This window comes from Ranitomeya imitator, chromosome 2, assembly GCF_032444005.1.
Source record: "Ranitomeya imitator isolate aRanImi1 chromosome 2, aRanImi1.pri, whole genome shotgun sequence".
Taxonomy (NCBI): Eukaryota; Metazoa; Chordata; class Amphibia; order Anura; family Dendrobatidae; genus Ranitomeya; species Ranitomeya imitator.
Window position 1 is genome coordinate 29,910,193 of NC_091283.1, and position 17,063 is coordinate 29,927,255.

Below are 17,063 nucleotides of genomic sequence, written 5' to 3' on the forward strand. Positions count from 1 at the left end.
ACTGTACAACAGATACAAACACTCCAAAATCGCCCCTTACGTAACTTTTGCTTTGAGGCCTCAGTTCCTTGTTTGGCCCCAAGCATTGGGGGAGGGGAAGGGTAGAGATAGATTGGACGGGGGCTAAAAGGTTTCTGTGAGATTTGCTTTCCCTCTTCATCTTATGGCAGATATTTCTTTTTTACCAACTATTGTAATGTAATATGTATGTATATGTGTGTTCATTATTTTTGCGTATGTATCTGGAAATTGTTCCAGAAAATTAAGTATTTCTCCAAGAAAATTATTGCTTTTATACATGCTGTATTATACACGTGTTTATTTCCATTGGGTGTATTGGAACAACACAAAAAAAAAGCAGAGAATAAAAACTAATTGGACATAATTTCACAATAAACCCCAAAAATGGGCAACACAAAATTGTTGCACCACTCCAAAAATGTGGTTAAAAAACTTTGTTTCAGGAATGTGATGATCTCGATCTAATATTTCAGGTAAACTGATCCAACTAGAGAAGTTGGTCTTGTGCTTGCTGAGTCCATGAATATTTGCTTTACGCTTGTATATAAAACTCTCCAGATTTGGCCGCTGTTATAGGAAGTGAGGACAATTGTCAAATGTTACTGGCAACACGTCCGTATCCGGAGCTGGAGACAATGAAAAGCAACAAAAGAGCTCGGTGCCTCGGAGGTTCATGTAGTTTATGTGGTGTAAGCCATTATATAACCATTGTAGGATACATTCATATGCAAGATTACCTATATAGAAATGTGCAAGACCCATAATCAATAAAAAATATATTCTTTCTTGGATAACATAATACAGCCTCTGATGAAGCTTGATGTGAAACGCGCCTTAGATGCATTTTCTTTGATAGGTAAAGTGTACTTCATGCCACTGTGCATTATTGTCACTAATTATCATTATGTGAACCTAAGTGTCACTGCCACCTCTGCACATTTGATATTTGGCAGAACTGTGATATGTGACTCCGGCTCAGCTACGTTCATTAGTACGGTTTAGCAGATTCCACACTTGACAACTTCTGGGCAAGACCAACCAAAGGACACTGATATTTTTTCTATTCTGTAGCCACATCCATTTTCCAGAGCCCCTTACATGCCTCTTCCTGTCTCCTCCATACTTCTTCAGGAGTTGCTAGGAGACTTTTCGGCACCTAGGAGTTTTGCCAGCTTCTCAAGGAGTTCCTTTCCAGGGAACCTCCTGCATTTCCTAGAAAATTTGCCAAGTATGCTTGACACATTAATTTGCCTGGGCCTAATTGTGTTTCCTCCACCATGCCTTACCCTTTAGTAGGTCTTAATAGGTTAAGACTAGAGTTGAGAAAAAAGATTCCCACCACCCTGATCCAGGGACCACTTTGGTATTCTGGTGAAGTCGGACAAGGACAGTGCACACTTCCTTGGTCAACATTTGAATGCCGGCATCCTTGGCGCCTTTTCTCATTACAAGGTGCCCACGACTCCTTAGTAGCTTCAAGTGTTGCCCAGGATATCCGCATTTGAATGTCAACCAAGGAAGTTTGCACTGCCCTGGTCCTCCTGCCATGATAAACCGAGGTGGGTGCTGGACAGAGTAGTGGGAATCTTTTCGCTCATCTCTAGATAGGACCTATTTTGTTCAGGTTGTAAATTTTCGGCATAGCACTTGTGCACGGATTGTGGAATCAGAACATCACCAATTGGCAAGTAAGGCTCTCCCACTAGTATTCATTTTCGGGAATAAGGTGAAATTGTTGTTTTTCCTCATTCTTTTTTTTTTTTTAATTGATTCATTCATTGGCTCTTCTCTCTTCTTTCAGCTTCACAGTACAAAAATGTTCAAGATCCTTGCCTTAATGGAGGAACATTCATCGCCCTTCAGAACGGCACCCAATACTGCAGGTAACTGGAGGCTTCATATGGATCCTATAATATAATACTGCTGGGACTTTAGAATTTAGGTGTCCAGAGTTTTTCAAACTGGACTAATCGTTACAGAATTATAGTTAGTGAGCTCCAAGCAGGACCGCTGTCAGGAATCTTTGGGCTGAAGGCATCACTTGGTTAGAGTCGGCAGGCAGTAGGTGGCCGGGGATGTGTTGATGGACAATGCAAATACACGGCTATATTGACTCGGCCATGAAAGTCATGTATTTTGTGAATTCTGTTATCGAACTCCCTCCTGTGGTCATGAATGGTACTTCGGCGAGTTCTGTCCATGGACTCCCTCTGGTGGCTGTGAGTGGAGTTGCTGGTTCTGAGGTTCCTTCCACAGGTGACCTAGGTTATTCTTTGGCTGGCTTCTCTATTTAACTCCACTCAGATCGTTACTCCATGCCAGCTGTCAATGTTCTAGTACTGGTTCAGTTCGCTCTTAGATCTTTCTGGTTACCTGTCTCTTCCTGCAAGAAGCTAAGTCCCTGATTGTTATTTTCTGTTCATTGTTTTCTTGTCCAGCTTGCTTTCATGATTTTGCTTTGCTAGCTGGAAGCTCTGGGATGCAGAGTGGCACCTCCGCACCGTGAGTCGGTGCGGGGGTCTTTTTTGCACACTCTGCGTGGTCTTTTGTAGTTTTTGTGCTGACCGCAAAGATACCTTTCCTATCCTCTGTCTGTTTAGTTAGTCTGGCCTCCCTTTGCTAAAAACCTGTTTCATTTCTGTGTTTGTGACTTTCATCTTAACTCACAGTTTATATTTGTGGGGGGCTGCCTTTTTCTTTGGGGAAATTTCTCTGAGGCAAGGTAGGCTTTATTTTCTATCTCTAAAGCTAGCTAGTTCTTAGGCTGTGACGAGGCCATGTCAGGTACACTCCACGGCTATTTCTAGTGTGTGTGATAGGATTAGGGGTTGCGGTCAGCAGAATTCCCACTTCCCAGAGCTTGTCCTGTATCGGTTTAACCATCAGGTCATTTCGGGTGCTCCTAACCACCAGGTCCATAACAGTACAGCTGGCCCAAAGTATTAATGCATCTCAATAGAGGGATAAGAGAAGTTCTGAGACCATTTTTTTTTTCTCTGCAGTGTGTTTTGTCTTTCTTTTCCCCTTAATCTCTGGGTGGTTCAGGATACAGGTGTAGATATGGACATTCAAGGTCTGTCCTCTTGTGTGGATCATCTCACTGCAAGGGTACAAAACATTCAAGATTTTGTGGTTCAGAATCCGATGTTAGAGCCTAGAATTCCAATTCCTGATTTATTTTCTGGGGATAGATCTAAGTTCTTGAATTTCAAAAATAATTGTAAACTGTTTCTAGCTTTGAAACCCCGCTCCTCTGGTGACCCCGTTCAACAAGTGAAAATTATTTTTTCTTTCTTGCGTGGCGACCCTCAAGACTGGGCATTTTCCCTTGCGCCAGGAGATCCTGCATTGCGTGATGTTGATGCGTTTTTTTCTGGCGCTTGGATTGCTTTATGATGAACCAAATTCAGTGGATCAGGCAGAGAAAATCTTGCTGGCTTTGTGTCAGGGTCAGGATGAAGCGGAGGTATATTGTCAGAAGTTTAGAAAGTGGTCTGTGCTTACTCAGTGGAATGAGTGTGCCCTGGCGGCAATTTTCAGAAAGGGTCTTTCGGAAACCCTTAAGGATGTCATGGTGGGATTTCCCACGCCTGCTGGTCTGAATGAGTCTATGTCCTTGGCCATTCAGATCGATCGGCGTTTGGGTGAGCGCAAAGCTGTGCACCATTTGGCGGTACTCTCTGAGCATAGGCCTGAGCCCAAGCAATGCGATAGGACTTTGACCAGAGCTGAACGGCAGGAACACAGACGTCAGAATGGGCTGTGTTTTTACTGTGGTGACTCCACTCATGCTATTTCCAATTGTCCTAAGCGCACTAAGCGGTTCGCTAGGTCTGCCACCATTGGTACTGTACAGTCTAAATTTCTTTTGTCCATTACACTGATTTGCTCTTTGTCGTCCTATTCTGTTATGGCATTTGTGGATTCAGGCGCTGCCCTGAATTTGATGGACTTAGAGTTTGCCAGGCGCTGTGGTTTTTTCTTGGAGCCCATGCAGTATCCTATTCCATTGAGAGGAATTGATGCTACGCCTTTGGCCAAGAATAAGCCTCAGTACTGGACTCATTTGACCATGTGCATGGCTCCTGCACATCAGGAGGATATTCGCTTTTTGGTGTTTCATAATCTGCATGATGTAGTCGTTTTGGGGTTGCCATGGCTACAGGTCCACAACCCAGTATTGGATTGGAAATCAATGTCTGTGTCCAGCTGGGGTTGTCAAGGGGTACATGGTGATGTTCCATTGCTGTCAATTTCGTCTTCCACTCCTTCTGAAGTCCCTGAGTTTTTGTCGGATTACCGGGATGTATTTGATGAGCCCAAATCCGGTGCCCTACCTCCTCATAGGGATTGTGATTGTGCTATTAATTTGATTCCTGGTAGTAAGTTTCCTAAGGGTCGACTGTTCAATTTATCTGTGCCAGAACACGCCGCTATGCGGAGTTATATAAAGGAGTCCTTGGAGAAAGGGCATATTCGCCCGTCGTCATCACCGTTGGGAGCAGGGTTCTTTTTTGTGGCCAAGAAGGATGGTTCTTTGAGACCTTGTATTGATTACCGCCTTCTTAATAAGATCACGGTCAAATTTCAGTACCCTTTGCCGCTACTGTCAGATTTGTTTGCTCGGATTAAGGGGGCTAGTTGGTTCACCAAGATAGATCTCCGAGGGGCGTATAATCTTGTGCGTATTAAACAGGGCGATGAATGGAAAACAGCATTTAATACGCCCGAGGGCCATTTTGAGTACCTGGTGATGCCATTCGGGCTTTCTAATGCTCCATCTGTGTTTCAGTCCTTTATGCATGACATCTTCCGAAAGTACCTGGATAGATTCATGATTGTATATTTGGATGATATTTTGGTCTTTTCGGATGATTGGGAGTCTCATGTGAAGCAGGTCAGATTGGTGTTCCAGGTCCTTCGTGCGAATTCCTTGTTTGTGAAGGGGTCTAAATGTCTCTTTGGGGTTCAGAAGGTTTCGTTTTTGGGTTTAATTTTTTCCCCTTCTACTATCTAGATGGACCCTGTTAAAGTTCAGGCCATTTATGATTGGACTCAGCCTACATCTGTGAAGAGCCTGCAGAAGTTCCTGGGCTTTGCTAATTTTTACAGTCGCTTCATCGCTAATTTTTCTAGTGTTGTTAAACCATTGACTGATTTGACCAAGAAAGGTGCTGATGTGGTCAATTGGTCCTCTGCGGCCGTTGAGGCTTTTCAGGAGTTGAAGCGTCGTTTTTCTACTGCCCCTGTGTTGTGTCAGCCAGATGTTTCGCTCCCGTTTCAGGTCGAGGTTGATGCTTCTGAGATTGGAGCAGGGGCTGTTTTGTCTCAAAGAAGTTCGGATGACTCGGTGATGAAACCATGTGCCTTCTTTTCTAGAAAATTCTCGCCTGCTGAGCGCAATTATGATGTTGGCAATCGAGAGTTGTTGGCTATGTAGTGGGCATTGGAGGAGTGGCGACATTGGCTTGAAGGAGCGAAGCATCGCGTGGTGGTCTTGACGGATCACAAGAATTTGACTTATCTCGAGTCTGCCAAACGGTTGAATCCTAGACAGGCTCGATGGTCGCTGTTTTTCTCCCGTTTCAATTTTGTGGTTTCATACCTTCCGGGCTCTAAGAATGTGAAGGCTGATGCCCTTTCAAGGAGCTTTGTGCCTGACTCTCCGGATGTTCCTGAGCCGGCTGGTATTCTCAAAGAGGGGGTAATTTTGTCTGCCATCTCCCCTGCTTTGCGGCGGGTGCTGCAGAAGTTTCAGGCTGATAGACCTGACCGTTGTCCAGCGGAGAAACTGTTTGTCCCTGATAGATGGACTAGTAGAGTTATCTCTGAGGTTCATTGTTCGGTGTTAGCTGGTCATCCTGGAATCTTTGGTACCAGAGATTTGGTGGCTAGATCCTTTTGGTGGCCTTCCTTGTCACGGGATGTGCGTTCTTTTGTGCAGTCCTGTGGGATTTGTGTTCGGGCTAAGCCCTGCTGTTCTCGTGCCAGTGGGTTGCTTTTGCCCTTGCCGGTCCCGAAGAGGCCCTGGACGCATATTTCCATGGATTTTATTTCAGATCTCCCTGTCTCTCAAAGGATGTCGGTCATCTGGGTGGTTTGTGATCGCTTCTCTAAGATGGTCCATTTGGTACCCTTGTCTAAATTGCCTTCCTCCTCCGATTTGGTGCCATTGTTTTTCCAGCATGTGGTTCGTTTGCATGGCATTCCGGAGAACATCGTCTCGGACAGAGGTTCCCAGTTTGTTTCAAGGTTTTGGTGATCCTTTTGTGCTAAGATAGGCATTGATTTGTCTTTTTCTTCGGCTTTCCATCCTCAGACAAATGGCCAAACCGAACGAACCAATCAGACTTTGGAAACATATCTGAGATGTTTTGTTTCTGCTGATCAGGATGATTGGGTGTTCTTCTTGCCTTTGGCTGAGTTCGCCCTTAATAATCGGGCCAGCTCGGCTACTTTGGTTTCGCCTTTTTTCTGTAATTCTGGTTTCCATCCTCGTTTTTCTTCAGGGCAGGTTGAGCCTTCGGACTGTCCTGGTGTAGATTCTGTGGTGGACAGGTTGCAGCAAATTTGGACTCACGTAGTGGACAATTTGACATTGTCCCAGGAGAAGGCTCAACGTTTCGCTAACCGCCGTCGCTGTGTTGGTCCCCGACTTCGTGTTGGGGATTTGGTTTGGTTGTCGTCTCGTTATGTTCCTATGAAGGTTTCCTCTCCTAAATTTAAGCCTCGTTTCATTGGCCCTTATAAGATTTCTGAGGTTCTCAATCCTGTGTCATTTCGTTTGGCCCTTGCAGCTTCTTTTGCCATACATAATGTGTTCCATAGGTCGTTGTTGCGGAGATATGTGGCGCCTATGGTTCCCTCCGTCGAACCCCCTGCCCCGGTGTTGGTCGAGGGGGAGTTGGAGTATGTGGTGGAGAAGATTTTGGATTCTCGTATTTCGAGACGGAAACTCCAGTACCTGGTCAAGTGGAAGGGTTATGGTCAGGAAGATAATTCCTGGGTTGTTGCCTCTGATGTTCATGCTGCCGATCTGGTTCGTGCCTTTCATTTGGCTCGTCCTGATTGGCCTGGGGGTTCTGGTGAGGGTTCGGTGACCCCTCCTCAAGGGGGGGTACTGTTGTGAATTCTGTTATCGAACTCCCTTCTGTGGTCATGAATGGTACTTCGGCGAGTTCTGTCCATGGACTCCCTCTGGTGGCTGTGAGTGGAGTTGCTGGTTCTGAGGTTCCTTCCACAGGTGACCTAGGTTATTCTTTGGCTGGCTTCTCTATCTAACTCCACTCAGATCATTACTCCATGCCAGCTGTCAATGTTCTAGTACTGGTTCAGTTCGCTCTTGGATCTTTCTGGTTACCTGTCTCTTCCTGCAAGAAGCTAAGTCCCTGATTGTTATTTTCTGTTCATTGTTTTCTTGTCCAGCTTGCTTTCATGATTTTGCTTTGCTAGCTGGAAGCTCTGGGATGCAGAGTGGCACCTCCGCACCGTGAGTCGGTGCGGGGGTCTTTTTTGCACACTCTGCGTGGTCTTTTGTAGTTTTTGTGCTGACCGCAAAGATACCTTTCCTATCCTCTGTCTGTTTAGTTAGTCTGGCCTCCCTTTGCTAAAACCTGTTTCATTTCTGTGTTTGTGACTTTCATCTTAACTCACAGTTTATATTTGTGGGGGGCTGCCTTTTTCTTTGGGGAAATTTCTCTGAGGCAAGGTAGGCTTTATTTTCTATCTCTAGGGCTAGCTAGTTCTTAGGCTGTGACGAGGCGTCTAGGCCATGTCAGGTACACTCCACGGCTATTTCTAGTGTGTGTGATAGGATTAGGGGTTGCGGTCAGCAGAGTTCCCACTTCCCAGAGCTTGTCCTGTATCGGTTTAACCATCAGGTCATTTCGGGTGCTCCTAACCACCAGGTCCATAACACATGTACCTGTGAGAAAGGAGAGGACTGGCTCTCTGAACGTTGTTTTTTTTTGGGGGGGAAAGAACAAGCTCCATGATTTTACTCAGCATGAAGCTTTTACAAAGTTAATGGTCATCTGCAAAAGTAGATGAGATCCTTTTTTTATTTCTAAAGAAATAGTTTAAGAACAGGAAGATGGAGGAAGAGCCAAAGGCACATCAAAGTGGAGTATTTGGAGCTCTAAAAGCATCATTACAGCTGAGGAAGGCCCACATGCTGAAGCGCTGCTGGAATTGACTATTGAGCTCCGAATAAAACAGTGAATACATCAGTGCCTTTGACTCTTCTTACACTTTTGATATATTTTTTTCCATGTAAGATCACAATAAATAAACTTTTTGCTTTGTTATTAGGTGCCCTGAAGAGTTCTTGGGAGACCACTGTCAACAAGCTGGGCCACCTTGCTTCCCACTTATCTGCCAAAATGGTGGTACATGTTTACGTCTGTCTGCCACAGAATATCGCTGCACGTGTGGACCTGGGTGGACAGGTGAGCTTGCTTTCAATAAGAGGACACCGTCATCATCATCATAATGAAATTTGAAATATTTACTGACTTGATTATTAAAAAAAGGTTAAAAGACGTCTAATTAACATAATGGTATTCTGGGGTCCAGGAAATATCTACAGCAATTTCCATCAGGGTCGGTCTGGCCAACACAATGCCTAATAAGAAAATTATTATTATATGATCTGTCTATATAAGAGGAGATACAGCACGGACGTTGTGGTTTTGCCACAGTTCTTGGCAGAGAGTCACGCTACAGAAACTGCACATCATTTTGCAAAGAGTAGAGTTGGAGTTCTCTTGTCCTATGAAAGATGATCTGTCCCATCCAGAATAAACGTCTTCCTGGGCTGAACATCCGAGGAGAAGAACTTCTGTCGTCTGTTTATGACACATTAGTAATTTACCATTCCAGTGTCTTCCGGGACAGTGCAGGACAGACCACACCTAATTTTCCTGTAAGCATATAAGATCCATAGTCATCTTCTTCCTGTGAGTTACTATGATGTACGGAAGCAATATTGTTTTCTATTCCAGTAATTCAACAATTGGTTTTATGGAGTGAAACTGGTCACCGGTCATCAATGTCTTGATGAGATCCCTCAGCCACTTAGTTCTTCGTTCTAAAAATTAATATTTATAAATAGTGTCTGAAGGCAACAAAACTGTTTAGTAGATATTCTCAAATATAAATTCCTTTTAGGCAAGAACTGCATGGACCTGGACCATTGCACCACCAATCGCTGCGTGAACAATGGAAAATGTGTCAACAAGCCACCCGGGTTTGAGTGCCAGTGTCAGCTTGGCTTTGACGGGGAGGCATGTGAGAAGGATGTGGATGAATGCCAAGAAGCTGGCACCTGTAAAAATGGTGGAACATGTGTGAACTTCATAGGGTCCTTCAGATGTGACTGTCCCACCATGTACGATGGCACCAACTGCGAAATGAGACGAGGGAGGTGCTCTTCGAACAGCTGCTTCAATTCAGGAACGTGCTACCAGTCAAATTATAACTTGTACCGGTGTGCATGCCCGCCGGGTGAGTGGATGAGCTGTGAACTATGGAAGCATTTGTGACCATCTATGGGCTCGTTAACGAAACCTACTTACTAATGAATGGCTCTGTGTGTGTTACATTAGGGTACACGGGTTCTCAATGTGAGGAGAACATCGATGATTGTGTCAACCACAAATGTCAGAATGGAGGCAGCTGCGTTGACGGACTTGAAAAATATTCCTGTAAATGTCCACCTGGATGGGAAGGTAAGGTCCTAACCCTCCATTATTCCCTATCTCATCTTTTCGTCTCACTAGTGTTGGTTGTGTTCCCATGTCATGTCACCATTCCACTTCTCTCATCTAAGAAGTCCTTGTCCTCCATAAATCTATTCATATATCCTGCTGCCCGGACTTGAAAAAATACATCTACGGGATATTAGTCTTTGGATAAGTTGTTCTTTGTCCGTGTCCACCTGTGTCGAAGTGGGAAATAATTGGTCTAAAGCTCGTCATACAGACAAATCTATCAGTTTTCACGAGACCGAACATTGTTCTAATGTATATGAGAGTTATTCAACCCTTCCCAATGGAAGATGATGTGGAAGAAAGGGTTGGTCTGTTGGGTTTTGACATGGAAGATAAGTCACCACTTGAGGTGTCAGTGAGTGTCTTACTCCACTCTTCCCATTGAGAACCAATAAATACGTGAACATGTATTCATGTGTATGGTGGGAGTGAAATTTCGAGACAGAAAGCTTTCAGTTGAAGATATCTAATGTGTTTGGCCCTTCTCATCGAAACCGGGTGATTTTGGCCAGAAGGCTCAACAACATAATGCGTACTGGGGCTCCTGATTCTTCCCTGTCTTCTCCCATCTCCCCACAAAAATACACATGCGTGCTCACCAGAGTCATGCGTGCATATATATAGGGGTCAGAAAAGATTGACAAATGTTTATCTAAATCATTGATACTGTCCTAATGACTTGCAGTTTATTACTTTTCATGATTTGCGAAAGTTGTTCTGTTCCAACCAACCTGTGATAATGGTTGTTAATGCCTATCCCGCACTTGTCCGGTGCTTCTGTTGGGCAGATGGTCCTTCTGGATCTGTTGTCATTACTTGTCCGTGTCTGTGTGTGTAGACACATTTTTGCATTCATTTTTCTTTTCACTCCCGCTTACCTTTCTTTGTAACAGGAGGGTTGTGCTCTCGAGACATTGACGAATGCCAGGCTGGTGGTGTATGTAGGAATGGAGGAACCTGTCAGAACATTCCTGGTCAGTACAAGTGCGTATGTGTCAATGGCTGGGATGGCGATAACTGTGAGCACAACATCGATGATTGTGCCACAGCCACATGTGCGGAAGGGTCTACGTGCATTGATCAGGTGGGGACATATACCTGCCAGTGCCCACCGGGGAGGATTGGTAAGTTAATGTGAATTATCGACATATACAAAGATAGTGTGCACCTAGTATTCATGTATGGTTCCATGTAGGGTCTCCAACCAGGCCACATTTTTATCGGATTCAGTAGTAGTCTGGTAGATGTTGTCCAGGGAAAGAATGATCAAGCATGATGAGATTCAGCATGCCCAATCCATTCGTTTTCAAGTTGAGCCGGTTAAGAACACATGCATGCTCAGCCAAACCTAGCACGCATATGTATGGGGGGTTCATTAGGAAAAGCTTTCGACCACAAAAGAGATCAACTGAAAGCTATTTAAATGGAATGTGTTTCCAGGTTTTTGCTACCAAATTTGAGAAGAGAATAATGTACAACCTGAAACCCTAATTCCAGTGATGTGTCACTTACTGGGCTGCTTGCTGCAGTTTTTACATAATTACAGTTTTACCAGAAGGAGATTATCACTAGAGGACTAGTAAACCAGCTGCCAGGCCGTCTGACCCCACCCCCAACCCTGATTGGCTTATTTCTGCCTATGCACTGGGAACGCAGAAAGCTGCAGATCAGTGGTGTGGGCTGGGTTATACAGAGCGCAGCATTTAGCAAACTGCTAGATCTGCAGCAGATAAAACAGTTTTTAATGAAAACTACAGCAAGGAGCCCAGTAAGTGACGCATCACTGGAGTCTCTAGTCCTACATCATGCTACTCTCAGATGGGGGAGCAAAGACCTGGTGACTGATTCTATGGACATATTTGGTGATATAATCCAAGCCACAGGATTTCCAATTTAAGTTGTCCTAATTGATGTATTCTAAATATTAATTGATTTATTGAATATTATTATCTCTCTTGGACTTATTGCATTAAAAGTGTATAATATTTAGTGAGTGGTATTACATAAATTCACCTCCATAAATGGACCTCGTATAATTGTGTTCCCGGCTATTTTCCATCTTTCCAGGTCTTTTATGCCATATGGAGGACGGTTGTCTAAAAAATCAGTGTCATCCGAATGCCACATGTGACACTCACCCCTCATCCCACAAGGTGTTCTGTCGCTGCCAGGCAGGGTATACCGGACTCACATGCTATGAGGATCTGAACGAATGCCAACTAGGTGCATTTTTTTTACAGTTTTAGTTTTTCATTGTCTAAATCTACAAAAACATAAACCAACCGACCACCACAATCTTCCGCTATTCTCTGTCTGTAGTTCTAGTCCTCCTTTTGCTGTCCAAATGCCCAAAAATACCAAGCAACCACCCTACCTCATGGATTTTGCCATGTCCCTAAATGACAAGTGGTTCACGCCCTCCTGGGAGATCTGGAGTTAAGAAAACACTTGTATTGTGAATCGCAGATCTTCCATTTAGCCTGGGTGTTTGTTTTTTTATATTAAATTAATTTGGTTTCCTTTGGTGCTGAAGAGGTTAACGACCCTTTCTATGCTGGTTAGAAACTTGCAGTTCCATCTCACAGCTGTTCCTGACCTGGTCACTTCCTCTCCCTATAAATCTGACCAGACTTTCTCTTCCTCGCCAGTGAAAGTTTTACTTCTTAGCTCTTTGGAGTGGCTGTGCTGAGGTGGAGATCGTTGTTGCTGCTGGAGGTTGTTACACTCTAAAGTCACAGCGTGACACTCTTCTTCCATCTCTACAATCTTCTGGTCTTCTCTTTCTCAGCCGTTCTTTCTATACTCCGTATATTGATACTGTTGTGATCTCTGCAGGACCTTCTCCTTGTGAACACGGTGGAGAATGTGTTAACACCGATGGCTCCTTCTTGTGTCAATGTCCTCCTGGTTACACTGGTGCCCGCTGTGAGACAGATCGCGATGAATGCCAAGCGAACCCCTGCTACCATGGAGGCACCTGCTTAGACTTTCTAGGTCACTTCCAATGCATGTGTTCACCTGGTAAGACTTGGCTGAACAGTAAAAATGAGAACATAATCCTATGAAGTGATAATAATGGAAAAACCTTTCATGTAAACCTTCTATATGAATTGTACGTGCTGTCCGTCCATCTACAGGATACATGGGAAATCTTTGTGAACTGGAGGTCGATGAATGTTCAAGTTCTCCTTGTCAAAATGGAGGGAACTGCACAGATCTAATTAATGATGTCCTCTGTTCATGTCCTCCAGGTGAGATAGGTTTGTCACTATCTTATATGGATATCCTCTGATACACATACCTCACTGCCATCTTAGCTATGCTCGGAGAGCTTACATCCACACTAAGTCATCCAGTCATACACCCATACCTTGTCATCCAGCCGTATAGCCATGACTACTCATCCAGTCATACATCCATGTCTAGTCATCCAGTCATATGTCCATGTCTAGTCATCCAGTAATACATCAACCAATAGCCATCCAGTAATACATCAGTGTCTAGCCATCCAGTAATATATCAACCAATAGCCATCCAGTAATACATCAGTGTCTAGCCATCCAGTAATATATCAACCAATAGTCATCCAGTAATACGTCAACCAATAGCCATCCAGTAATACATCTATGAATAGTCATCCAGTAATACATCCACCAATAGTCATCTATTTATACACCCATGTCTAGTCATCCAGTCATACATCCATGTCTAGCCATCCAGTAATACATCCACCAATAGTCATCAGTAATACATCCACACATCCACCAATAGTCATCTATTTATACACCCATGTCTAGTCATCCAGTTACACATCCATGTGTAGTCATCCAGTAATACACCCATGTCTAGCCATCCAGTAATACATCTACGAATAATCATCAGTAATACATCCGTGTCTAGCCATCCAGTAATACATCTATGAATAGTCATCAGTAATACATCCGTGTCTAGCCATCCAGTAATACATCTATGAATAGTCATCAGTAATACATCCACCAATAGTCATCCAGTCATACCTCCATACCTAGTCATCCAGTAATAAGTCCATGTCTAGTCATCCATTTATACATCTGTCTGTATCCAGTCAGAACCGGCTCTTGGGCCCCATATTGGAGCTGTGGCCTGCTGTCACTAGTGGTACACCGCTGGCTCCGAGCCTTACACTTGCCCAGTTTCCCACTTCCCACACATCAACTTCAAGACCTAAATGTCCGCTGGTTGCCTGATATGTCCTGACACATCCCACCATGACAGGAGCCATTGACAATCAGTGCTATCCTCTTTACCGGATGTCATGTCATGGCCGTGTCAGAGAACGCTCCCTGTATTCTTTCGCTCATCTTTCGCGTTCTCTTCTTGGTGATTTCCTGTTTCCATCCCACCATCTTATCATTTTCCTTTCCTCAGGTTTTGAGGGCAAACATTGTGACCTGGATGTGAAGGAATGCTCCAGCTCTCCTTGTCGTTTCGGCCATTGTGTGGACAACCTGGGGTTCTTCACATGTGAATGTCAGGAAGGTTACAGCGGCCCTCTGTGTGATCAGGATATCGACGAGTGCCTGAGCCAGCCGTGCCAGAATGGAGCCACGTGCCTGGACCGCCAAAATGGTTATGAATGTCTATGTGAGGCAGGAATGACAGGTACCACATCCGCTCCTCTGTCGCTGCCCTCGGCCATCGCTGTGTTGGCTCTTTTACATGTTTATATTTCTCTTTGTCACCTCATGTATTTGGCCCTTTCTTGTCACTGGCAAATTTCCTTTGTGTTTTTATTTCTTCCCCTTCTTCCGAGAGCCACAGCTTATTTGCATTTCCATCAACATAACCGTACGAGGGCCTGCTTGTTAGGTACGACGAGTTGTAGCTTTTATTGGTACTACTTGGGGTTATATGTGATGTTTTCATCACTTGGTCGCTTTTTATTGCATTTTTCAAGGGACTGGGGGGAGGAACAGGGATTCTGGGGTTTCTCTTCTTTTTTTTTTTTTTTGCTTTTTAGTGTTTAGAGAATAGGATGAAATATTTTCAGATTTTGTTAGATCTGACTTTTTTTTATATACAGTATGTATATACATATATAAAAAGACAAAATGAGATGTAGCACCACCTAACCGACGTGTAAGCCCGATCCTATACATACCATATATATATGAGAATAAAGCAACCACATCTTTCTAATTCTGGACAACCCCTTTAATTTTTTTTCCGGGCAGCTCTTCATCCCCAGATACAGTCTATGGTGGAATTGGATTGTTGCTTGCTGTTTACTCGCTTATCTTTTTGTTGTAGGTCCCACCTGTGATGCAAATATTAATGAATGTGCCAGTAACCCGTGCGTACAAGGACGCTGCGTCGACCTGGTGAATGATTTCCAATGTCAATGTCATCTCGGATTCTCAGGTTACGTAAAACATATAAATCACTCGTCTTGTGTTGGAAACTGCGTATAAAAATTATGAGGAACGTCATACATCTTTTTTTAATTGAATGACCATTTTATTATTATTCTAATTAAGATAGGCTCAAAGTCCCGTGTATATACTGCATCATGATACCTGCGTTTTTGCAGCGTTTTTGCACTACCCATTGCAATCAATGTGTGAAAATGCGTGAGATTTCTGAAATCTCATAGTCTTTGCTGGTACTGTGAAACGCAGCTGAAAAATTTGCATTAAAAAAAAGCTGCAAAAATGCAACGTGTGAACATAGCCTTAGAGGGAAAAAAATGTTTCAAGCTGCACAAGGCAGAGTTGTCACTAGAATTTGCCCTCTGTTCACAGGATCTCTATGCGATGTTGACATTGATGAATGCATGAGCAATCCTTGCCAAAATGGAGGGACTTGCAGCAATCTAGATGGTGACTTCCTGTGTGCCTGCCCTCCCGGGACGGTCCTTCCTGCCTGCACACTGCAGAATATAAGCTGTAGTAACATTACTTGCGTTCATGGCAGTTGTCAGGACAATAGGTGCGTTTCTTTCTACGATATCAAGTTTTTAGTAATAATTTATCTATTTTTAAAAAGGTGAGTTTTCTGGAATTTTAACATCAAGTTCTGAAAAAAGTGTGTGGGAGAGAGGTTGCAGTACCACTCACGGCCACTACCCACTGAGCGGCGCTGTTTCACATTCCGGTCTCCGCAGAGCAACAATCGGCTCGATCACATCTCGATCTGTTGTCAATAGTAAATTTCTGAAAAACTGGTTCCAATATTTGTCTACTATTGAATTTCTCGATGTATGCAAATTAGGAGGTTTCTCATTAATCCAAAAGTATTGAGAAGGTTGTACGTTTTCTGAGTATTAATAAACAGACCGGACCGGTTCCATAGAGCAGATAAAAATTAGAGAAAAAATTTAATTAAAAAATGGATGACTTATGTCTTTCCTTCTCCTCAGCAGTTCTCGGTGTGACTGTGATGATGGATGGACGGGACCCAGCTGCGATTCTCCTGTCAATGATTGTGCGACCAGTCAGTGCGAGAACGGGGGAACTTGTCAACCGCGCCAGGATGGGTTTAACTGCAGCTGTCCTGTGGGATACACCGGTACCGAGCCATATACAGAGACATAAGATACAGTTGTGCTCAAAAGTTTACATACCCCTGCAGAATTTTTGGCTTTCTTGGCCTTTTTTTCAGAGAATATGAATGCTAACACCAAAACTTGTTCTCCACTCATGGTTAGTGGTTGGGTGAAGCCATTTATTGTCAAACTACTTTTCTCTTTTTACATCATAATGACAACCCAAACCATCCAAATGACCCTGATCAAAAGGTCATACACCCTGGTAATTTTGGCCTGATAACATGCACAGAAGTTGACACAAATGAGTTTGACTGGCTCCTAAAGGTAACATCCTCACCTGTGACCTGTTTGCTTGTAATCAGTGTGTGTGCATAAAAGCTGAGTGAGTTTCTGGGATCCAGACAGACTCTTGCATCTTTCATCCAGCCACTGATGTTTCTGGATTGTAAGTCATGGGGAAAGCAAAAAAATTGTCAATGGATCTACGGGAAAAGGTAGTTGAACTGTATAAAACAGGAAATGGATACAAAAAGATATCCAAGTAATTGATAATGCCAGTCAGCAGTGTTCAAACTGTGATTAACAAAGGAAGGCCAACAAAAATGTCGTCCACAACTGCCAGGAAAATTGTTCAGGATGCAAACAAAAGCCCAGAAATAACATCAGCTAAAATACTGGACTCTCTGAAAACTAGCGGTGTGGCTATTTCAAGATGCACAATAAGGAGGCACTTGAAGAAAAAGGAG

The 17,063-nt window shown here is 43.7% G+C and overlaps 1 protein-coding gene across 2 annotated transcripts in view; it reads left to right on the forward strand.

Moving 5' to 3' along the window:
• LOC138661554 (neurogenic locus notch homolog protein 1-like) overlaps positions 1-17,063 on the forward strand; it is an 89,673-nt gene that overhangs the window by 38,500 nt on the left and 34,110 nt on the right. Inside the window, exons 2-13 of one of the 2 annotated variants that reach the window (XM_069746356.1) lie at positions 1,823-1,904; positions 8,332-8,468; positions 9,190-9,525; positions 9,627-9,749; positions 10,685-10,915; positions 11,859-12,014; positions 12,627-12,812; positions 12,929-13,042; positions 14,199-14,432; positions 15,081-15,191; positions 15,572-15,758; positions 16,189-16,337. In XM_069746356.1, the coding sequence (XP_069602457.1) occupies positions 1,823-1,904; positions 8,332-8,468; positions 9,190-9,525; positions 9,627-9,749; positions 10,685-10,915; positions 11,859-12,014; positions 12,627-12,812; positions 12,929-13,042; positions 14,199-14,432; positions 15,081-15,191; positions 15,572-15,758; positions 16,189-16,337 (2,046 nt within the window). The remainder of the gene's footprint in view (positions 1-1,822; positions 1,905-8,331; positions 8,469-9,189; positions 9,526-9,626; positions 9,750-10,684; positions 10,916-11,858; positions 12,015-12,626; positions 12,813-12,928; positions 13,043-14,198; positions 14,433-15,080; positions 15,192-15,571; positions 15,759-16,188; positions 16,338-17,063) is intronic. The other variant, XM_069746357.1, reaches the window with a different exon arrangement.